General features: G+C 37.5%; 1 protein-coding gene across 2 annotated transcripts; it reads left to right on the top strand.

Moving 5' to 3' along the window:
* Positions 1-4,985: 4,985 nt before the first annotated feature.
* Positions 4,986-19,335, top strand: znf982 (zinc finger protein 982). Of its 2 annotated transcripts, none has more exons than XM_056476992.1 (4): positions 4,986-5,034; positions 6,002-6,109; positions 14,643-14,750; positions 16,178-19,335. In XM_056476992.1, exons 2-4 carry the CDS (start codon positions 6,055-6,057, stop codon positions 17,575-17,577), a joined length of 1,563 nt encoding a protein of 520 aa, XP_056332967.1. In that variant the 5' UTR covers positions 4,986-5,034; positions 6,002-6,054; the 3' UTR covers positions 17,578-19,335. The 2 variants fall into 2 exon arrangements, with proteins under 2 accessions (XP_056332967.1, XP_056332968.1); XM_056476993.1 differs by lacking the exon at positions 4,986-5,034 and adding an exon at positions 5,091-5,214.
* The last annotated feature ends 3,869 nt before the right edge of the window (positions 19,336-23,204 follow it).

Raw genomic sequence — 23,204 nt, 5'->3', positions numbered from 1 at the left:
ACTTTTTACTCAGAGACACAATGTATAATCCGCTGGACAAGCTGTGCTTCACATGACTCTATGGCACGTGGCAACCTGAAGCGGCATTAAGCACCGTTTAAGGTTTCAGATGCTGATGGTTTGCTTGCTACTTCACTCACCGTCTGTTGCTGCTGGCAGGAGCTGTACTGGTTCGCTCATCAAATCTTGAATAGACGGTTCATTTTCAAAACTGCAATACCTGCTCAGTGAGCTCCTGCTGCTGGTGGATTTTGTGAATCTAATGAACGAGAGATGGAGAGGATGGATGGTGCCAAAAAGATAGATGAGCAAACACTCTGTGCTGGTTCTATTTAAATCTATTATAGAGATTTACCAAGAACTGTGTTTAAAAAAAAATATGGACAGACAGGGCAATGAATAATTCACTTATTCGATCAGACACACAAAAATATAGAAATAAATCTCGATAATTTCAAGTGTTATTCTGAAGCAGACCAACAAAAATTACTGTTGTCAAATTTGGCTACTGCTCAATTACTTCATTTTGTTTATTTACTTTTTTATTATTACCTTATTTTATTGCCTGCAAAGCTGATATAAGCCATTTAGTTTGGGTTTTTATTCTGATGAGTGGATCGGACAAATAAATGCGGTCAATAAAAATGTAATCGATAAAGATTGATTTGGCTCACATTGTTTATTTCATCACCAGTGATGGGCTTCTAAATGCCCTGCATTAATCTAATGAAGCAAATGGTTTTCCTGATGAATCTCATGTACAGAAAGATTTTTAAATGAGAGGTTATAAATGTGACCCTGGGCAACAAAGCTAGTCACAAGTGTCAATTTTTGGAAAATGGTTTAATGTATTATCTTAATTCGAATAAATAACTTTCCAGTGATGTTTACTCTGTCAGGACACACTGTAAAAAAATCTGTTAATGAACAGTTTCTATATTTAGTGATTCACAAGAGTTTTCTGTTTATTTACGGTTGTACATTGCATTATGGGATGTTGATTTCTGCTCTGCCGACATTTGATATTGAAAATTCAACTCTTCAGTTTAACAAAGTGATTTTATAGACATTTTAGTGGTTTGAAATAATTTGTAAGAAATAATATCTAGAGAAATACATCCGTAAGATAACAGAAAATGTACTGGTGGTTTTTTACAAGGTTTTTGTAGCGTAATATACAACACCAACAATGCATCACTGTAAACTATTAAAAATGCTAATTTCAGAGTTAAAAGTTATTGGACGAAAGAGGAAGTTCCCATAACACAATTCAAAAGCAGAAATAAAGAAAGGAGAATTAAAAATAAAAACATGAATTACAAAATACTTAAAACTGCTAATTTATGGATATTTTGACCATTGTGGGACAACATTTGAAAAATCTGGAATCTAAGGGTTAAAAAAATCTAAATACTGAGTTGTCCAAACAGGTTTTCAGCAATGCACATAAACAAAAATTTACGGTAGGAAATTTATACAATATCTTAATGAAATATTATTTTTACTTAATATTTTAATGATTTTTGAATAAAATAAAGTCAGCCATTTTGACCAATACAATGTATTTTAGACTAATGTCAAAGTATACCTGCAACAAAAGACAGGGTTTTGTCCAGCCTGATCTCACGAGAAAACGTAAGTATTTCACGTTTTGACAGTTTAGTGGCTAATTCGTACGAGTTCAGTCGTACGAAATTGTATGATTTTTAAAAAGAAGGCGTGGCACCTAACCCCACCCCTAAACCCAACCGTCATTGGCGGATGAGCAAATCGTACTAAATTGTACGAATTAGATTGTACGAATTCATACGAATTAGCCACTAAATCAAAAAGTTTCGAATTGCCGTGAGATTGTGTTGGTTTTGTCACAATATTTGTGATAAAACCCTGTCTTTTGTTGCAGATATTTTTTCACAGAATTTATTTAAAACAATTAACATGTACCAGAAAATACAAGATCAAGTTCTGCTTCCTTTAACCTCATTACATCCTATAACTATCAGGTTTCATCTGGTCCATTTGGGAAATGCGCATTCATTTTAAAGAAGACTTATTATGCCCCTTTATACAATATGTGAAATAAATCTCCATTGTCCCTTTTAAGTTTCCGTTCAAAATACCCCATAAATAATGTTTTATAACTCTTTGAAACTAACCCTTTTAGGCTTTGATCTTAATTGTGTCATTTTGGTGACTGTCACTTTAAATTCAAATTGGAATGTGCTCTTTTCATAAGAGGGCAGGGCTATAATATATGTGTCAGCATATTGGAAGATTCAAAATGGCTGCCTTTCACTCAGGGCTGTTTATGCTAATGAGGGAGACATGGTCACTAGTGGACGGGACTTTCCCTCTCTAACGTACAAATGGAGAATGTCAATCAAAGTTTTCTGCAGACTGCTTTTATCAAGTATGATAATAAAAAAAAATAGAATTAATGAATTTTTACCACTAGAGGCTAGTTATATTCACACACTACTGCTGCACAACTGTTTAAACCCCTTATAAAAGTGATTTTTGATTACTAGGTGCCCTTTAAATTTCTCAAGACCCAATCCCAATTCTATTTTTGTACCCCATCCCCATGGCCCCTAAAACCGAGTGTGAAGGAGAAGGGTTTCAAAATTTACCCCTAAGAAATGGGACACCACTACAGCACCTGCTCACGTCATCACGATCTCTTGCTTCATATGAGATCGACTATCGCGACTGCTGTAGTAATTCCAGTTGTGCTATTTTTTGGTATTTATCTTCAGGAAATCACTGAAGGCATATTTTATGTTATCATGATGATCTAATGTGGCAATAAGATCGTAACACAACGTTAACATTACAGCAGACACTGTAAAAAGCCCATTCCCAGCCACTAGAATTTTCTGACAGGGTATTCGAGTGTCATCGAGTGTCAGAATGTTGTAGGACTGCTGTACAGGAGTTATTATTATGAATTATAGATTTTTTTTAAAGCATGACAGTAAAACACTGACGCGGTGAGCTTGTTTGTTGTAAAAATTCGTAATAATGACAAAAAAAAAATACTAATTTGGATATTTTCTTACCCCTCAGTTTCGAAAAATCCTGAAAAATCTCTATTTCGAGAGGTATCTACCCCTTCGCCTTAGCCCTACGCCTTCAAGCTAAAGAGAATTGGGAGAAGGTAAGGGAAAGGGCTAAAGGGGTAGAATTGGGATTGGGCCTAATAATGAACTCGAGCCATGTCTGACCTAGTGGAACAAAGTGGACCTGTGAAGATCTCTACAGTACACTAAAGCATACGTAATGATAGAACTTGATAAAATGGTTTCAGATAACATGATAATTTGGTGTGAATTAAATAATGCATAGGCCTGTCTCAGTTAGCCTTGAAACGTTTAAGCTAAATGTTTAAGTTTTTGTTATAAATCTATAAATCCAAAATCCAAAACAATGACCAATGTATTTATTACAGTACGTGTTCATGTTTGTTAACATTACACATTAAAAAACTGCAGGATTCCACATTTCATTCATGTTGTTCCAATACAAATCGATTAAGTTAATGTAACTAATTTAGGTGGACTGAACATAAAGCAATTTAGTTTAGCAATTTAGCAAAATAAGTAGTTTGAACAAGCACCACAATCTTTTTTTAGTGTAGAAGATCTAGGGTGACCCCAAAACTTAATATTTGGAGAACTGATCAATTGTAACAAGATACACAGATGGACTGTTCTTCAGACAGAAACCAAATCTTATGGATGAAATTACAAAACACAACTGCCTCTATGAATATTTCCTCAGTATTTACAGCCCAAATTGCAGTGCCCAGTGATAGTTCACCAAAAACTGAAAATTCGCTCATCACCTACCTACTCTTCTGTTGAACACTAAAGTAGATATTTAAAAAATGTTGGAAACCTACAACCATCGACTTCTATAGTATTTGTTTATCTACATTGGAGGTCAATGATTGCAGGTTTTCAGCTTCAACAGAAAAAGAAGCTCTTAAATGTCTGGAACCACTTCAGCGTGAGTAAATAGTGAGTAAATGTTCAGTTTTGGGTGAACCATCCCTTTAAGTCTATTAACTTCCCATAATTATTTCCTCCCTTTTGGTCCAAAAAAATAAAAAATAAATTAATTAGATTATATCAGAGTGGCATGACAAGAGGACATCACTGCTTTAAGACAGTTCTTCATGATTTTGGCATGTTTTAATACAATTAAGCTTACTAGGACATTTTGGAGGCGTCCTAAAACTCATAATTATTAGACTGTTTTCAGAGTTGCTGGGAAGACCAATCTGGACTTATTCTTGGCTGTTTGGGGGTAAAGTCTAGAAGGGATACATAAAACATTTGCTGGATAAGTTATTCACCTCATTTTCTGTTCAATTTAGCATTTTAGTGACTTTTTAGGAACTAATCCTTGCTGGATCAGCTTATCGAATGGTGATCATAACCACACTTTTTGATGCACCAAAAATATTTCCTACATTTTTGTCAAAGGGCTTACCAAACTATTTTACTACAAAGTATTTTTATACAAATTTGGATTTAAACTAAGTTAATCTAGTTTTATAAATATTGTTGGTCAAGCTGGTTTTAGCTGATCATTTTCCAGCCTGACCAGCTAGGACCAGGCTGGAAATGGCTGGAAACCAGCCTGTAAATGGCCAAAACCCCTCTAAAACCAGGCTGGTCAACCAGCTAAAACCAGCCAACCAGCCTAGGCTGGTTTAAGCTGGATTTTTCAGCAGGGTATTCTAAACAGGGAAATCATATTAGCAGCAAATGACCATCAAAGTACAACATTGTTCACAGTGAATTAGATAGTGCTAATGTTGTTTTGAAGTCATACTTGCATACCGATCGAATATTCAAAGTAACATGTTAAACAATACAGGGACTGCTAAATGAACGAATGTGCGAATATAAAACCAACTTTACCTCTATTGCGACATCTAGTGTATATATCTATGCGCCTTTGCAGCAGCGTCGCCGTGATGACATCAGCACTGACGCGTTCATTTAGCGTCGAGTCTACTGAGCTGAGGTGAGTTGTTCACGCGTTTCTTTTTACACAACAATAAAAACAAATCTCGTGAAAGCATCAATTTACGACTCATTTCTGCATCGAGTACACCTCTATCTGTGTATTTTGATGACCAAAACAGCACTACAGGGAGCGAGTAGTTCTGTGAGGAAAACACGACCTGAGTATTTGTTTATATCTGTATTTGTTTATATCTTTTTTTCAGGTTTGTGTTCGTGATATCGCAACGTATGGGTTATAGAGGGAAATAATAGAGGTAAAGTTGGTTTAAATTCCAACATTCGTTTATTTAGAAGTCCCTATATTGTTTACCATGTTAGTTTGAATATTCGATCGGAATTAGCACGCTAGTATGACTTCAAAACAACATTAACACAGAGTTTTATATTCGGATATTCAGACATTCTCAATAATATAATTTCAGAAAAGTATTCTTTGCAAATTCTGAATAGGAAAATCATATTAGCAGCAAATGACTATCAAAGTACAACATTGTTCACAGTGAATTAGATGGTGTTAATGTTGTTTAGAAGTCATACTTGCATGCTAATTCCGAGTAGATGGTGTTAATGTTGTTTAGAAGTCATACTTGCATGCTAATTCTGATCGAATATTCAAAGTAACATTATAGATGTTAACAATATAGGGACTTCTAAATGAATGAATGTGCGAATATAAAACCAACTTTACCTCTATTAAAATTCATATGTTTTACAGTCATGTTTTTGTCATTTACATGTATTTTCCAAGCATTAGAATTAAAAAGGATGCATGTTAAATTGTATTAGCAGTAATTTTATATAAGTTTAGATAAGAGCGATTTAAAATAGATGAATAATTAAAAAAAAGTTTATTTAAATTTATGTAAATTACATAACCACATATTGCATTACCTCATACAAGATATAACATCATGATATGATTTATCAAATCTAAATTAAACCGATTTCTCTATGTTCTCATGAAGCTCTGCCACCTTCAGTGAAAGACGAAGACAGTTTGTTGAAGGACAGTGAGAAGATGAGTGATCCAGAACCCTGCCAAATTAAACAGGAAGAGACTGAAGAAGAAATAGGTTTGTGTTCGTTCCTTTTTCTTCAATAATGAGGATGAAGAACAAGTTTGTTAATATTTAAGCACTTCATCATTTTTCGTTTTTTTCGCATTACCATTTATTTTACATAAAGGTGCTATATAGTAAAAAACTTAGATATACCTCAATATATATATGGCATATCTATTGATATAGCTGATTAATAATAGTTCAGTACATGGAAATGGCCTTACCGTGAGCCTTAAACACCATTGTTTCCTCATTGCAAGTGTAGAAAAATGGGTGTATCAGAACAAAAAAACAGTCGGTTACCTTGCACACAGGACTATTAATTACCACACCCTCAACATTTGCATGTACATTAGTTCATCTTTTTTTAAATGGACGTGCACGATCCATCAGATGTTTGGCAGCCAAAACAGACTGTTACCTTATTTTTAGGTTTATTTAAGCCTATATTACACTTACTATATATGTGGGAAACTTATTTTGAAAAGGTACCCAGGAAGACCAATACAGCTAAAGAATATAGGCTAAAACTAGCTACACCAAGTCTCTACAGTTCGTTAATTATGGTTTATCGTCACGTCATTATGAACTCACCGTGTTGACGCTGCCTTGTTCAAACTCGATGATCTACACTGCTTGATTGACAACCAACATAATGTGAGTCTCATGCTAGACAAGAATCACTTCATTACATCACAAATATGAACTCTGTGGGGTTTCAGAGCTGAGCTGCTGTTCCTGGCACTCAAATTTAAAGGTCTTTCCATCTCGCTTCGCTTGAACACCTGAATAATGGCTTAGGTCTCTTTCACTGACTGGATTCTGATTATATGAGACTGTCAACTGTTAAAGTAACCTCATGAAATTGAAGATAAAACAATCATTTCACGGAAAGTTTTTAGAGCGTATTGTTAACGTTATTAATAGTTTCACAACAGTCCTGTGTCGAAAAAGAGCATATTTTGTTTGTTGTAAAATGGTTTCAAAGAGATCCCTATTGTTTCCCTTTTAAAGAGATTATTTAGTCTGTACAGTTTCACTTAAATAATATTGAAAGGTGAATATTTTTGTTTAAGCTTTTTCATATTTATTTTCCTATTTATAAAAAATAAGAGTTCATTGCATGATATCCCAAAGCTGTAAACATAATTTTAAAGACAAGCTATTTTGTATTTTGTTTACATAACTGATGTTATTTACTTCAGTCACTGTTTTAAAACAACTTAAATTCTTTTGAATTTTACTGAACATTGTACACAAGACAATACCGGGATATAAGCATACCTGCCAACAATTTCTCCCAGAATTTCACCCACTTTCCCCGGTTTTCAGCTTTTTGTTACAATCTATAACACCCCCGGATCGCCAACTATTCCGATGGCAGCGGCTGTTACCCGGTGCATAGGACAGACATGGCACCCCCTTCAGGTCGCTTTGATTCCAACGTCCCCCCCCCCATTTTTGTTTTTCCAGCCTCTGTAAAGTCTCCGAACGGTACTGGACATAGACCCCACCCCCAGTCTCTCGGATTTTCAGAGATACAAGATATAAGAGGTATATCGTGGCTTTGTGAAAACATACCAGGACATGAATTTTGGTCTATATCAGCCAGCCCAACTGCTTGCTGAGTGTTAGTTATGCATGCCAGAAAAGAAAGTGAATACACTGGCCAATTCATACATACGATGTGGTGTGTGTGGTTTCACATCTTAAAGGCTGGTTTATACTTCTGCATCAGGTGATTGCCATGACCCACGGTGCATGCCTTGCTCGTAACCGTGCTTTTATACTTCTGTGTGCTGTAATAACTGTTCCAACACATTAGCTGACAGTGGGTTATGTTATGTTCCTCTGTATCGAGTTTCTTCACCAGTGTTTTGTTTTTTTCTGAATGCTACCTTAATGTACAAGTAGCTCATACTTGCTCATTCAGAGGCAGGATCCGGTGGATGTGCAATCATAAGGTAAACACAAAACACTTGGAGCTCCTTCACGGGACTCGACACTAGTAAACACTCGCTCCATCGGGCTCTTAGCAACACCCACACTCGGCACACACAAGATCTAGTTTAAGGCAGTAAACTTCGTAATGTACAATGAAGGAAGGAAAAGAGGAGTTTAAGAGAGTGAGATGATATAAGAACCTCTGTTTCTTACACAAGGTTACCTATCATATATTAGATTATTTGCACCCGCTTGGTAATGAATCTGAGGTGTACTTGCATTCCTGCAGTGCTGTGATGTGGGGAATCCCTCTGTCAAGCTGGGTTCCCGGGTGAGTTCTTTAAACTCACTTAAAACTGCTCACCAAAGTGGACTTTTTGGCGCCAAAGTTCTTTTTGGCGCCTAAACACCTTTGAGTTGCCATTGGTCCATGACAATTATGCAATTGGTGGTTCTTCCACCTTCTTTGACATGCTTGATATTCATGGATTTCAGAGTGAGTGAGGGGAACATTTAGCACATTGACTCAAAGTTAGCATCATGAGTAATCTGGAGAGTCGAGTAGCAGGGCTCTTACAGATAAACGATTGCTCGCAGAGAGATTTTAGAGACTCAGAACGGTCAGACGTTGTCGCTCTGTGTCGTGTCATCACATTTAGCCTTCCTGTTTGGTTCTTGATTTGATGCTCGTTGCAGCTAAATCACACTGCAGGAAAGAGTATTAAATCTTCTGAATCTGCCAGAACTTCAACTGAGGGAAAATTTGATCGCAATGATCAAAAGTAGCTTGTCGGTGAACATGTCAAACCAGCAATCAAAGACTACAGATTATAGACTAGGATTTCAGGAATATTTTGGAATTTCCCAAATTTGTCTCAGACTACCACATCGTGGCAGAAAACCAGATCGTGGGTTTAGAGTTTATACATTTTTGAGAGGATTTTGGTTCTTTGTCTTGAATCAAAGTCTGTGACAATTCTCTTCATGTATGAGGGAATAATTGAAACCCCAATTTTCTGAGAATCAACACATGCTTGATGTAAATTAGAGATCTTGTGATCATGTCTTGGAGTCAATTAGGAAGTCCTGTGACTCCTAAATTTTGATCAGAGTTTGTGGCTATAGTACTAAGGTGCACAATCCTGTTCCTGGAGATCTACCTTCCTGCAGAGTTCAGCGGCAACCTTGATCAAACACCCTGTCTTTAATTACTAAGTGCTCCTTCAGGTCCTACTTAGTTGGTTTAGTTGTGCTTGATCAGGGTTGAAGCTGAACTCTCCAGTATTAGGATTAAGCACTCCTACTCTAGTACTGCTCTAGTCTTCGTTTTTCCACACGTTGGTGATGACCAACTAGGGGTGGGCGGTACACCGGTGTCATAGTCATCACCGGTGTGACATTGCGCCACGACATGGATTTTCTATTACCGTCAATACCGTAATAAATCAATTATGCACCTTAAACGGCTGCATTTACATCAATAATATGGCTAATTCTAAATAATAAGGCATTCAATTTTCTTCTTCTTTAACGTTCAGTTGTGGTCTGAATACCTGTCCTTATACTACAGGGCTCGAAATTGCAACCATTTTGGTCGCATGAGCGCCCGAAATGTAATCTATGCGCCCTCATAATATATTTGGGAGCATTTGTGCGACTGAATATAATGGTTGTAGTGCAATCTGATTTCATTTTCTCTAAAAACTTGCTGAATCGCTCTACCCTGCTGCTGTATTGGTTCATAGCTGTCAATCACTCAACGCTTCCTGCTGTCAGATAACAGGGAGCTTTTGTTACTGCAGGAAATGCAAACGGCTGAAGAGTGAAAAGTGCACAGGTTTGCAAACCTCACCTAAAGTTATAATAATAATAATGGCGCAGATGACAGCGATCATGACATGAGGTAAATGTTGATCCGCCAGCTGAGATCAATCGAGTGTTTTCGGAGAAGGTGCCTGAATCTTGATGCGTTGCATTCACCGCGTGTTCAGCGCAAATGTCCGCTAAATATAAAGTCTAATACTGTAGACATCATCGCCAAAGAAACTCGCCTTTACTAAGTTTACACTGAAACTACAGCTCATAACAAAGAGCGGTATTGCGCTGGTGGTCATCATGAGAATCCTGCTCTGTCTGCTCATAAATTGGTGCGGCTGACTCGCCTGCTTTATTCCACCAACACAGAGAAATGAAGATCAGCTCATAACGAGACTGAGCATTTACAATGACCCAAACCAAAACTTTAAAGAGTGATAGAAGTGAGACTTTCTTAGTCCGTTCTTCCTTGAGATGTATATTATTTTGCTATTTAAAGTAATACCATGATATTATACCGTCACAGTTCAAAAGATGAAAAATACCGTGATATTAATTTTAGGTCATATCGCCCACCTCTATGACCAACCACAAGGCAGATTTGGTGGCATCCATTTCCTACTCTGCACTTCACTGAAAAGAAGGCTCTCTGCTGATTCGGATTTTAATTTCTTGATCAAAGTGGCCCTTGATCAAGGTGATTCTGATATCAGGTGTTGACTCATTTATTGGTGTCTGCATCGTTAGCGCCCTACTCCTCCTAAAATGTAATTTATTTACTTAATTTTCAGATCTGATGGTGAAGGACGAAAGAGAGGTACTGAGTGAAGATGAGAAAAAACATCATGTCAAAAGTGAAATCAAAACTCGCATAAAGATGGAACATAGTTTTTTATCTGAAAGAACAGCCTGCACTCAGTGTGGGAAGAGTTTCAGCCACAAACACGATCTCAAGCCTCACATGAGGATCCACACTGGAGAGAAACCATTCGCATGTACTCGGTGTGAGAAGAGTTTCAGACAATCATCATCCCTCAACCGACACATGATGATTCACACCGGACAGAGACCTCACAAATGTGATCAATGTGGCAAAACTTTTTATAGGGCTCCAGAGCTGAAGATCCATCTTAGAGTTCATACAAAGGAGAAACCTTATTCCTGTTCTGAGTGTGGAAAGAGTTTTACACAGCTGTCAAGCTTAGGAATACATCAGAAGATTCACACTGGTGTGAGAGAGCATATGTGCTTTGAGTGTGAGAAGACTTTTGTTACACCTGGAAACCTGAAACGACACCAGATGATTCACACTGGAGAGAAACCGTACAAGTGTTCACACTGCGACAAGAGATTTAGTCAGTTAGATGATCTGAAAAGACATGAGAGGATTCACACTGGCGAAAGACCGTTCACATGTACTAAGTGTGGAAAGAGTTTTAGACAATCATCATCCTTCAATCGACACGCAATGTTCCACTCGGGAGAGAAAACGCAAATGTGAATAATGTGGCAAAACATTTTTCAGGGCCTTAAGATCTGAAGGACCATTTTAGTTTATACAAAGTAGAACTTTCAGAATGTTCTCATTGTATACACATCAATGAAATTTACCTTCCTATAAATGGGAATTCCTTATGTTGTTTTTTGTTAATGAATTGTGCACTCTTTAATCACAATTATTATTCCTAAATTACAGCTACCAAATCAGTGGAATATTCATTGATTTGACTACAGTATGCTTTATAAATGCAAAAAAAACAACATGCCTATAATATATTCAGCTTACAGAGCTTCTCAGGCTCTCTTCTATAAATGTTTGTGGCGCTTAAGATGCTTTAGTGGCACAGCTTTTTCCAGATGATTTGGAGTTCATGACTGTAGCGTAGGGGTGGGACAAGATCTCGTATGACGAGATCTCACGAGATTCAGGCCCAATCCCAATTCTACCCCTTAGCCCTTCCCCCTCGTTTTGCGCGTGCACGCCAAGGGGTAGGGGTGTCCCAATTCTCTTTAGCTTGAAGGCATAGGGCTAAGGGGAAGGGGTGAATAGCCCTTCGATCGAAGATTTTTCAGGACCACATTTGAAACCAAGGGGTAAGAAAATTTCCCAGAATACACCAGCCACAACTGCAGCATTGCTGAACACGAAAGTAGGGAAATACACGAATTAGTATTTTTTTTTTTTGTGATTATTAGGTATTTTTACGACAAACAAACACGTGTTTTAATACATTCATAACCGCGCTCATGTTTTACCGTCATGCTTTAAAAAAAAAGCTAAATCTCACGATCTATAATCCCTAATAATAACTCCTGTTCAGCATTCCCACAACAATTGATGACACTCAAATCCCCTGTCAGTAATGTCTAGTGGCTGAGAATGGGCTTTTTACAGTGTCTGCTATAATGTTAATGTTGTTTTTGGTGTGTTTACATTGATGAATATGGCCACTGTGTAAATACATAGTACAGTTACGATCTTATTGCCACATTAGATCATCATGATATCATGATATATGCCATCAATGATTTCCTGAAGATAAATACCAAAAAAAGCACAACTAGAATAACTACAGCAGTCGCGATCGTCTGATCTCACATGAAGCATGAGATTGCGATGACGTATGATGACGTGTGCAGGTGCTGTAGTGGTGTCCCAATTCTTAGGGGTAAATTTTGAAGCCTTTCCCCTTAACCCTCGGTTGTAATGGCCAAGGGGAAGGGGTAGGGGTACAAAATTGGGGTTGGGCCTAAATGAGATCTCTTGTGGAGGTGAAAAGTTTTTGATGTTCTTTGGCTCCTAAACAGCTTTGAGTTGCCATTGGTCCATGACAATTATGCAGTTGGTGGGTCTGTTCTGGAACTCCACCTCCTTTGACTTGCTTTATATTCATGGATTTCAGTGTGAGAAAGGAGAACATTTAGCACATTGACTCAAAGTCAGCATCATGAATAATTAAAAAATAAAATACAAGTAGATGGGTCTATTCCCATCTGTTTCTGAGCCTCTGATCGTGGTCCATCTTGTACCTGCATTAGCAGAATGGCTGGACTGGACCTAAGGAAGAACTTGAGCTGTGTTGAATTTGCAAGGAACTTTTGAATGGAGTAAGTAGACCACTCGAGAGTTCAAGGTGATGGGTTTTTAATCCATCTGGTTTTTACAGCCACTAGTAGAGCTGGATCAATGAGATATTGTACTTGGATAGGTGTGACCATCACATATTAGCACATACAACTTAAGTCTTACTCATTCACATGAGCCATTGCACTTATCAGTAAAGTTTTTTGGGGCTTAGTCTAGCTTGTGATGCTTAAGATGTTTTAGTGGCAAAGCTTTTTCAAGATGATTTGGTTACAATGTTATGATGGAGCTTGAGGAAATTGGCACTGAAGATAGGAGGCATTATTGGATTTAAACAGCAAATCAGGTGCTTTGCACACACACCTGGTAACCCAAGCTGGCCGAGGAGCGTAACACTTTCAATGATGCATGATATACAGTATTTTATTGTTCTTACAATGTTAAAAACGTTAGTTAACTTAAGGAAAAGATAATTCCATATGGTTAAAGCTGTATTCAGCTTGCTTTAAAAATTAGTGCATTTTTAACAATGTTTAAGTACCCAATAAACAGTATTTCACCTCGCACATGATTGAGTAATGTGGCTTTTTGTTTACATTCACAATTGTTTTAGCTTTTCTGTATCATTTTAAGGGTGTTTTCACACCCTATTTAGTTTGGTTGAATCGAACTAGAGTTCGTTTTCCCTCTTGGTGCAGTTCGCGGTACACACTTTTTCTTGTGTTTACACAACAACGAAACTTATAAGTTTATTAAAGCAACGATCCTATGAGGTTTTTCTGCATTAAACACAGCTGGCAGTGAGTAAAATAAGAGGGAAATTGTGATCTGTTACTGAGTTTGAGTTTTTCCATGTCTGTATCAGAAGGTTTGATCTATGAAGGGAACTAATAAGAATCTACTGCATCTATATCAATTAAGTTGATGTTTTGTGGGGCTCTTTATTGGTTGTAGTGATTTCCTAGTTTCTGTACACAGATGTGCTAATGCGAACAATTTAATTACTTTGTTGGGAGTATGAATACTTACTTGATGTTTATCTAGATATTGATATAAATGCAAAAATATATATTTTGCACTAGAAAGTAGTTCATCCTGCAAACACTCCGTATAAAATAAGATATCTGCTTCTGATTCAGAATGGCTTGTTTAGACAATCAATGAATACGTTTACAAGGACACTAATAATCCGATTTTTAATATGATTAAGACAATACTCTGATTAAGAGTCTACTGTGTAAACAGCAAATTTATTTATTTTTTGATTGCTTTAATACGGCTAAAGCCTGAAATGTTCCTGAATGAAAGTAAAATTGCTGAACTGCAGATAAAGTCAAAATTAAAAATGAAACTCCGGAGGAAATTTGGATAGTGTGGTGACGCAATGACGTTAATTAAAATATGTGCTATAACATGTAAAACAGGATCATGAAAGGAACATTCAAAAAGCAACTGTCTTATTCAGATGAAGGCAAATAGTCCGATTACTGATGTCCATGTAAATGTAGTCACTGTCAATAGCTTCTGATTTTACCTAATTTATTACACTCATGTCTTCAGATCTACATATTCCAACATTAAGTTCATTTTACTCTGCTTACTTGAGCAAATTACACAATCACATATTGTTTCGCTGTAAATTTCACATTATTGTATCAATCAGTGTAAATTAAACCGATTTTTCTGTTTATTCTCTTGAAGCTCTGCCACCATCAGTGAAAGACGAGGACAGTTTATTGAAGGACAGTGAGAAGATGAGTGATTCAGAACTCTACCAAATTAAACAGGAAGAGACTGAAGAACAAATAGGTTTGTGTTTTATTCGTTACTCTTCAATGATGAGGATAAACAATAAGGTTGTTGATCTTTAAGCAGTTTATCAGTTTTAGTGCTTTTCATATTATCTTAAATTTATGTTGTCTACTTTAACTCCAATGAATTTAATGTTATTGTAATATGTACTAACTGTATATTTTTGCTTTATAATTAGTTTAATTGTGGACAGTTATCAAGTTGTTGTGAAGAAGCAACAAAACCAGGGAGATTTTCAGGTATTTTCAAAGCAGAATCCTTTAATGGGAACTCGCTGTGGCATTCATCGAAAGATCTCTGAAATAGTGCACCCAGGCACTCCGTTTAAATACATTTTTACAGACAGTGATGCATATAGGTGGGGACAAACCTAAACAAAGCATGCAAATTGAAGTGTTGTTGTCAGCAGGGTAAGTTGCATTTCTCCAGCCTCGATCTCAACAGCATATAAATACCTATTCATGATGCATTTTAGCATGAAAACAAAGTGTGCAAATTAAGTGCTAGAGTCAAAACCAGTCTCGCCTCTTGACCAGCTTAAAAGTGTTACCTAGCCTTTTGTTAGACAATAGACACAGCCATGCTTTGAACTGACAATTTGCATTACTTTGGAGACATGAAATTACAATATAATTTATATATTTAAAGAAATTTGTCGTCTTTTCAAAGTGCAAAAGGTAAAATTTTAGCAAAGGCAAGATTTACAGAGTTTTGACAACATTGTACAGCAACCCAAAACTCCTAATGCTTTTTGATTGACTTCGATTAGTCGCGCTGCCAGATCACGTAGTTTGACCTTAACTACATGGCAGCTTTATGCACAAACGTGGATAGCTGAATGAAACTGCTCTCGCATTATTTAAAGTAATTTTGAAAGTGTTATATTTCATATGTCAGTGTCAAAGATTCCCGTGAACTTTAAATTGTCAAACAGATGCAAATACCATAGACGATTGCCAGTCATGTTTACGCAACTCTGGAAAAGTAATGTGATTGGCTGTTGTCCTCTATTTTGTGAATGAACCGAGAAGTGCCCAGACATTGAAGTGTGCAGCCGCCGAAGGTGTGACAAACTTCATAGCATGTGTAAACATCATCCCAGGTGAACGTGGTGAAGATGTGCAGCGAGCAGATGTCTGATAACCAAAATGAGCCAGTAACTGCGAAAAATGCCCAGCTTGCAGGGATGTGAACCTTCATTGGTCTCACGGTTCGGTTACGATTATTATGCTATAGATTCAGTTCAATTCGATATCTCTGTGCATCAATGATGCTCTAGATTTTTTTTTCTTCACAATGCAAGTATATATTTTTATTAAAGTCTATAAATATATTAATATTTATATATTATCTGTCAGGTTATCATCTGCTGTTAAAAAAATAAGTCTAATAAAACTGGTAAAATGCTATTTATTCATTTTCAGATCTGATGGTGGAAAAGGAGAGTGAAGTACTAAGTGAAGACGAGGAGAAACATCAGGTCACAAGTGAAATCGAAAGTCACACAAAGACGGAACATAATATTTTAATGAAAAGACCAGCTATAAAAGGCTTCACCTGCACTCAGTGTACAAAACGTTTCAGCCACAAATGTGATCTGAATCTTCACATTAGGATCCACAATGGAGAGAAACCTTACAAGTGTTCACACTGCAACAAGAGATTCAATCGTTCAGGACACCTGAAAACACATGAGAGGATCCACACTGGAGAGAAACCGTACACGTGTACTCAGTGTGGGAAGAGTTTCGTACAAATATCACACCTTAATCAACACATGATTATCCACAATGGAGAGAAAACATACACATGTGATCAATGCAGCAAAACATTTCCCATTTATTCAGAGCTGAAGGATCATCTTAAAGTTCATACCATTGAGAAGTCTCATTCATGTCCTGAATGTGGAAAGATTTTTATATGGCAGTCAAGTTTAAAAAAACACCAGAAGATCCACACTGGCGTGAGAGAGTACGTGTGCTCCGAGTGTGAGAAGACTTTCATTACAGCTGGAGACTTGAAACAACACCAGAAAATTCACACTGGAGAGAAACCGTACATGTGTTCACACTGCAACAAGAGTTTCAGTCATGTAAAACCGCTGAAAGTACATGAGAGAATTCACACCGGAGAGAAACCGTACACGTGTATTCAGTGTGGGAAAAGTTTCAGACAATCATCACACCTTAACGAACACATGCTGATCCACAATGGAGAGAAAACGCACAAATGTGATCACTGCGGTAAAACATTTCTGAGGCCTTCAGAGCTGAAGAAACATCTCCGAGTTCATACAAAGGAGAAACCCTATTCATGTTCTGTGTGTGAAAAGAGTTTTACGCAGCAGTCACATTTAAGTCAGCATCAGAAGATCCACACTGGTGTGAGAGAGTATATGTGCTTTGCGTGTGACAAGACTTATATTACAGCTGGAGACTTGAAAAAGCACCAGAGGATTCACACCGGAGAGAAACCTTTCGTGTGTTCAGACTGCAACAAATCCTTTAGACATTCAGGACACCTGAAGGCACACGAGAGGATTCACACTGGAGAGAAACCGTACGCATGTAATCAGTGTGAGAAGACTTTCAGACGACCGTCAAACCTCAACGAACACATGATGATCCACACTGGAGAGCGTCCACACAAATGTGATCAGTGCTTCCAAACATTTTTGAGGCTTGCAGAGCTGAAAAAACATCTTAGAGTTCATACGAAGGAGATCCCACAAGAAAGCGTATTACACATCCATGACATTTACCTTCCTGAAAACTTCACACCGTATTCACAAACATCAGATTTCACAGTTAAATATGTCGACTAATTCCAATAGTTTATAAACAGGGTGGGTGTGCATGCTCAATCAGAATTAGGAGAATCTCTGTCTGATAATTACAGCTACATAATTATATGTCCAGCAATGAAGTGGGATATTCATATATTAGTTTTTTGTATTAGTTTTTTTTTAGCCAGCCCCAAAATGTCCAGCTGGTGGCGCTTGAGATGCTTTAGTGGCACAGCTTTTCCAGATGATTTGTAACCCATGATCGTAACGTAACACTAGTGTCTAATAATGAAAAAGATTACTGAATAAAAAATGTAGTAACCAGCAATAATAACTTCTCCTAATATGTGTTCAGTCATCGGTCTCTGTATTAGTCCTGCCCTGACTAGACAGATGGGGAAAAAATTATTTACATGCATCAACTAAATATGATTATGAGATTTTGTCAATGTTGCTATTAAGCTTTACCTCTTTTAAACACAAAACAATGATGTGATTAAGCTTATAATCACTGCAGGCTAAGTCTTATTAACAAAAACATGCACCTAATGGCATTATTGCCACTCTGACCAAAGTGCGCTTGTGAGGGTGACAGTACAGGAATATGTCTACCATCAATACATTTATCATCTAATGCACTGATGGGCAACTTCAGTTCAGGAGGGCCACTGTCTTAATCTAATAACAGAAACACCTGAACAAGCTAATCGGGATCTGTTTGATTAGGGTTGGAGCTAAACTCTGCAGCACAATGGCCCTCCTGGACTAAAGATACCCATATGTATCTGATGATTTTGGGCACGTGAAGTGTGCTTTTTTAAATTGGCTTTTATGGTTTCATACACCGACTGCGTTCCAGTCCACTTTTAGACATGCACTTGCAAACTTCCCTTCCCTTGGGAGAATCCCCAATGCCATTTTGAATTGCATTGCAATTTATCAAGTGAATGAAGGAAGCTTGCATGGACATATGCTTGATTCCTCGTTTTTGTCCAATGTTCAAGTGTCCACTTCAGCACCTACAATTAGGACTAATTATTATAATATCGACACAATTCTAATATTTTTGGCTCTGTACATCAACACAATGGAGTTGAAATCAAACGAAAAAGATTTGCTTCAACTGCAGACTGTCAGCTTTAATTTGAGGGTATTGGCATCCAAATCAGATGAAGGCTGTAGGAATTACAACAGTTTGCATATGTGCCTCCCACTTGTTAAGGGATCAAAAGTAATTGGTCAATTGGCTTCTAAGCTGTTCCTTGGCCAGGTGTGTGTTATTCCAATTACAATGAGCACATAAAATATCCAGAGTTTATTTCAAGCTATTTGCATTTAGAATCTGTTACTGTCAACTCTTAAGATGAGATCCAAAGAGCTGTCACTATTAGTCAAGCAAGCCATCATTACGCCGAAAAAACGAAACAAACCCATCAGAGAGGTAGCAGAAACATTAGGCTTGGCCAGTGAGCTCAGAAACACCAAAAGACAACGGACACAACTGTGGTGGATGACCAAAGAATTCTTTCCCTGTTGAAGAAAACTCCCTTCACAACAGTTGGCCAGATCAAGAACACACTGCAGGATGTAGGTGTATATGTGTCAACGTCAACAATCAAGAGAAGACTTCACTAGAGTAAATACAGAGGCTTCACCACAAGATGTAAACCATTGGTGAGCCTCAAAAACAGCAAGACCAGATTAGAGTTCTAAAAAAGCCTTCACAGTGCTGGAACAACATCCTATGGACAGATGAGACCAAGATCACTTTGTAGCAGAGTGATGTGAAGAGAAGAATATTGAGAAGAAAAGCAACTGCTTATGACATGGCGTGGACATGATTGACTGTCAAAGGAACTGGTTATCTTGTATTTATTTATGATGAATTCTGTTTCAGGCAATATTTTCTGCTCATATTAAGCCAAATGCTTCAGAACAGCACTTCACAGACCAGATGGAGAATGACCCAAAGCATACTGCAAAAGCAACCAGAGTTTTTGGAGGGATTGAAGTAGAATGTTATGCAATGGCCAAGTCAATCTCCTGATCTGAATCAAATTGAGCATGCTTTTACTTTGCTGAAGACAAAACTAAAGCAAAAATGCCCCAAGAACAAGCAGGAACTGAAGACCGTTGCAGTAGAGGCCTGGCAGAGCACCTCCATGGATAAAACCCAGTGTCTGGTGATGTCTATGCGTTCCAGACTTCAGGCTGTAACTGAATGCAAAAGATTTGCAACAAAGTATTAAAAAGTGAAAGTTTGATTTATGGTTATTATTCTGTTTAAATACTTTTGGTCCCTTGACAAGTGGGAGGCATATATGGAAACTATTGTAATTCCTACATCGTCCACCTGATTTGGATGTGAAAGGGGTTTAGCGCATGCCATTTAAACCCATTCAGATGTTCCAATAGTGGACTGCTGTGTGAAAATCGATGACGTACGCATCTAAGTGAATGAGACCGAGGGCGGTTAGCAAGTGAAGGACATAAATTTGGACTGGAATGCAGCCTTACTCCTCAGTTCAAGTTCTCCTCACGCTATGACAGATTTCCATCAAGTGAAGCGAGTCAATGATGGATTTCCATCAATTGTTGGGTTCCCGCAGGTCCTTGTAAATAAATGTCTTTATGGAGTTGTGTGGTCAGCCTGCTGAGTGTGATGTGATCAAAGCCTGGAGTGGAGCAAAAGCACCTTTCTCTCCACTAAGGGTTCTGTACATCTCTGCTGGGGATCCACATTTCTGTTTCAGCTTAAGGAAAAACAGCACTATCCACATTTTTTAAAAGTTAATACGTTTATTTTTATCTGTACAGAAGATATATAATACTGTATTTAAAGCTTTGGGAATTATTTAACGTGTTTAGAATTACACAAACGTTCAAATGTATACCTGAAGTGTATCTTCCCTTTAAGTCCTCTGACTCTAGCATGTTAAAGGTGTTGCATGTAAGTTTTTGACTGTAACAGGGCATAAAAATACCTAATATTTTTTCAGATATATTTTGTAAAAATGTGCTTAGTTAACATATGCTTAACAGTAACATTTAATATACACAAACTGGTATTATTACAGTGGTTTAAAACAACTCTTGATTGGTCTCAGAGATTTAAATAAAGTGTTGCTTGAATGTTGCCTGAAAAAATGGTGTCATGTCTTTATTTTTGTCTAAATCATTAGGACGGCAGAATACACGATTCCTGTGACTTTTGGCTCTCTATTTTAGTGTGTGACAGATACTGGACAACAGATGTTTATTGGACAAGTTCAAGGTGAGTCGAAATACATTTATCAGTGCAAAAAAAATTCATTAACGGAATGGTTGTCTCAAAAACAAATAAGTGTTACAGTGCTACAATTTTACAACCTACATGAAATAGGCCTATGTTCAGTATTGTGCTGTAGCAGGTCAACACTGGGTAGGTTTATGTAGCGAATTATCTCAAAGTGAATTGAAGATTCATTTAAAGGGGGCTTTGAGGGAATCGATTCTTTAAGTCAAGTTTATTTATAAATTCATTTAGAGAGCATCAGGTGCTTACGATTGTTCACAGCTGGTCCTGCATCCGCTCACGATTGGCTTACCAATCAGAGGATTCCTAACTCCCTATAAATAACCAGAGTTTTCTTATCTCAGTATCTTTGTCTTTAAGAATCGCCCCCTACCCACCCCTACTCCCCCTCCTTTCCAGATGGGTGACACGATGGCCCAGTGATTAGCACTGTTGCCTCACAGCAAAAATGTTTGGTTAAAGTCCCGACTAAACCAGTTGACAATTCTGTGCGGAGTTTGCTGCTCCTCCCCTGCTCCTGTGTGTGTTTTCCTCAGGTTCTCTGGTTTCCTCCCACCATCCAAAAACATACAATCTAAGTAAACTGAACATACCAAATTGATACCATAGCCAAGCTCTTAGCAAGTGTACATCTCTCCTTAGCCATCCTATATATGACATTAGCCAGAATAAGTCGGGGGAGTTCATCGCGATCTACTTGAGCTCAAATTCCCCTCTCTCCCTGCAAACTGGAGGGAGCCCAGGGCTCGAGGATCTCATAAGATCAGGGCTCTCTTCGGGGACACCATGCCAAACAAGCTTTATTATCAATCATCATCAAGTGTGAACTCTTGAAAGGAAAAATGTCTGCCGTTCTGGGTCTCAAATTTTAAAGTTGCCTAGCTTCCAGACTCCTAGATTTTATAACATTTTCACTTGTTTTCTGAAGATAAGTAAAGGTAAAGGTATCCCATAAATAAATGTATCCACACATTGTATTCTCTATACAGTATATCTTTAAATCTGGACTGTAAGTATTATCCACTCAAAATAATTTGTTTTCTCAGAGCCTTCCAAGACATTTCATCAAGAGGGATGTCCTTCCTGTTTCTGTGTCAAAGCTTGATCTGACAGATCAGAACCAATGGGTCAGTCCAAAGGCAGAGGACATTGGAATGGTAGAACCGCCGCTTACTGGATATTTTGTTTTTCGGACTATTCTCTCCAGAGAGAGAATATAAACTCCAGAGATGTAACCTTCACTATCCTATCCAAATTAAACGTGAAACCCCCCCCAAAAAACTTTTCTACCAGTTGTGTAGTAAATTCAAATGTAGCACCTACTTGAGTAGATGGCGATTTTGAACACAGCCAGGATTTTGTTTTGTTGGAGATGCTAAAGAGGGGCTTAAGATTTCATAGGGGGTGCAAAAAAATGATCAATTTGATAGCTTCAGCTATCTAAAACGTTCAAACTCAGCCACATTGTTTTTTTTTATATAAACAGAAGCTTTGAAAAAGGCCTATTTTAATTTTCTGCTGTATCAAATTTTTCATATGTTGGTATAATTACCAAACTATTACAAATGAAGACAATTTATAATCGTAATTCGCAGAACAGTTAAAAGTAGGGATTTTTCTTTTTTAACAGGAGCTATATTTGCCTATTAGGCTATTTAAAATAGCAAGAGTTAACGAGTTTAATATATTTTTAAACTGATCAGCTAAAATCTAGTTCAAGTTCATTTATTTATAGAGCACATTTAAAAGCAGTCTCACTACTGACCAAAGTGCTGTACATAGGACAAGGTAAAAATAAAAAGACAGAATATAAAAACATAGAAACAAGGCAAGAGAAACGTCTGTAAAATGTAGCAGTAGAAAGGACTATTAAAATAATCTTAATAAGCCAAGCTAAAAAGGTAAAGGGGCAAGGTGTTCCACAACCGAGGACCCATCGCAGAGAAAGCTCTGTCTCCTCTACGTTTCAGCCTGGAACGAGGAACTGAAAGAAGATTCTGATCACTTGACCTAAGAGATCTCCCGGGAGTGTAAAATAAAGCAGCTGAGAGATAGAATGGGGCTAGATTATGGAGGGATTTATATACCAGTAAAAGCACTTTAAAATCAATTCTGAAATGGACTGGTGGCCAATGAAGGCCTTTAGATGAGGGGTAATGTGGTCATGTTTTCTGCTATTACAAATAAATCAAGCAGCAGCATTTTGGGCCAACTGAATGCGCGAAACCTGGGATTTTGACATGCCACAGTAAAGTGCATTGCAGTAGTCTAACCGGGATGTAGTAAAAGCGTGGACAGCCATCTCTAGAGTGGTGGGATTTAAAAAGTGTTTAACTTTAGACCGCAAACATAGTTGATACATGGAAAATCT

Source organism: Danio aesculapii, chromosome 17, assembly GCF_903798145.1.
Source record: "Danio aesculapii chromosome 17, fDanAes4.1, whole genome shotgun sequence".
NCBI classification, from domain to species: domain Eukaryota; kingdom Metazoa; phylum Chordata; class Actinopteri; order Cypriniformes; family Danionidae; genus Danio; species Danio aesculapii.
The sequence above is the reverse complement of the archived record's forward strand: the minus strand, read 5'-3'. Positions and strand labels throughout refer to the sequence as shown.

Excerpts from the sequence above, each read along its gene's own strand:
- znf982 (XM_056476992.1), top strand. The coding sequence starts at position 6,055 with ATGAGTGATCCAGAACCCTGCCAAATTAAACAGGAAGAGACTGAAGAA. Across the intron at positions 6,110-14,642 it reads AGAGACTGAAGAAGAAATAG|CTCTGCCACCATCAGTGAAA; the intron begins GTTTGTGTTCGT and ends ATTCTCTTGAAG. Across the intron at positions 14,751-16,177 it reads AGAGACTGAAGAACAAATAG|ATCTGATGGTGGAAAAGGAG; the intron begins GTTTGTGTTTTA and ends ATTCATTTTCAG.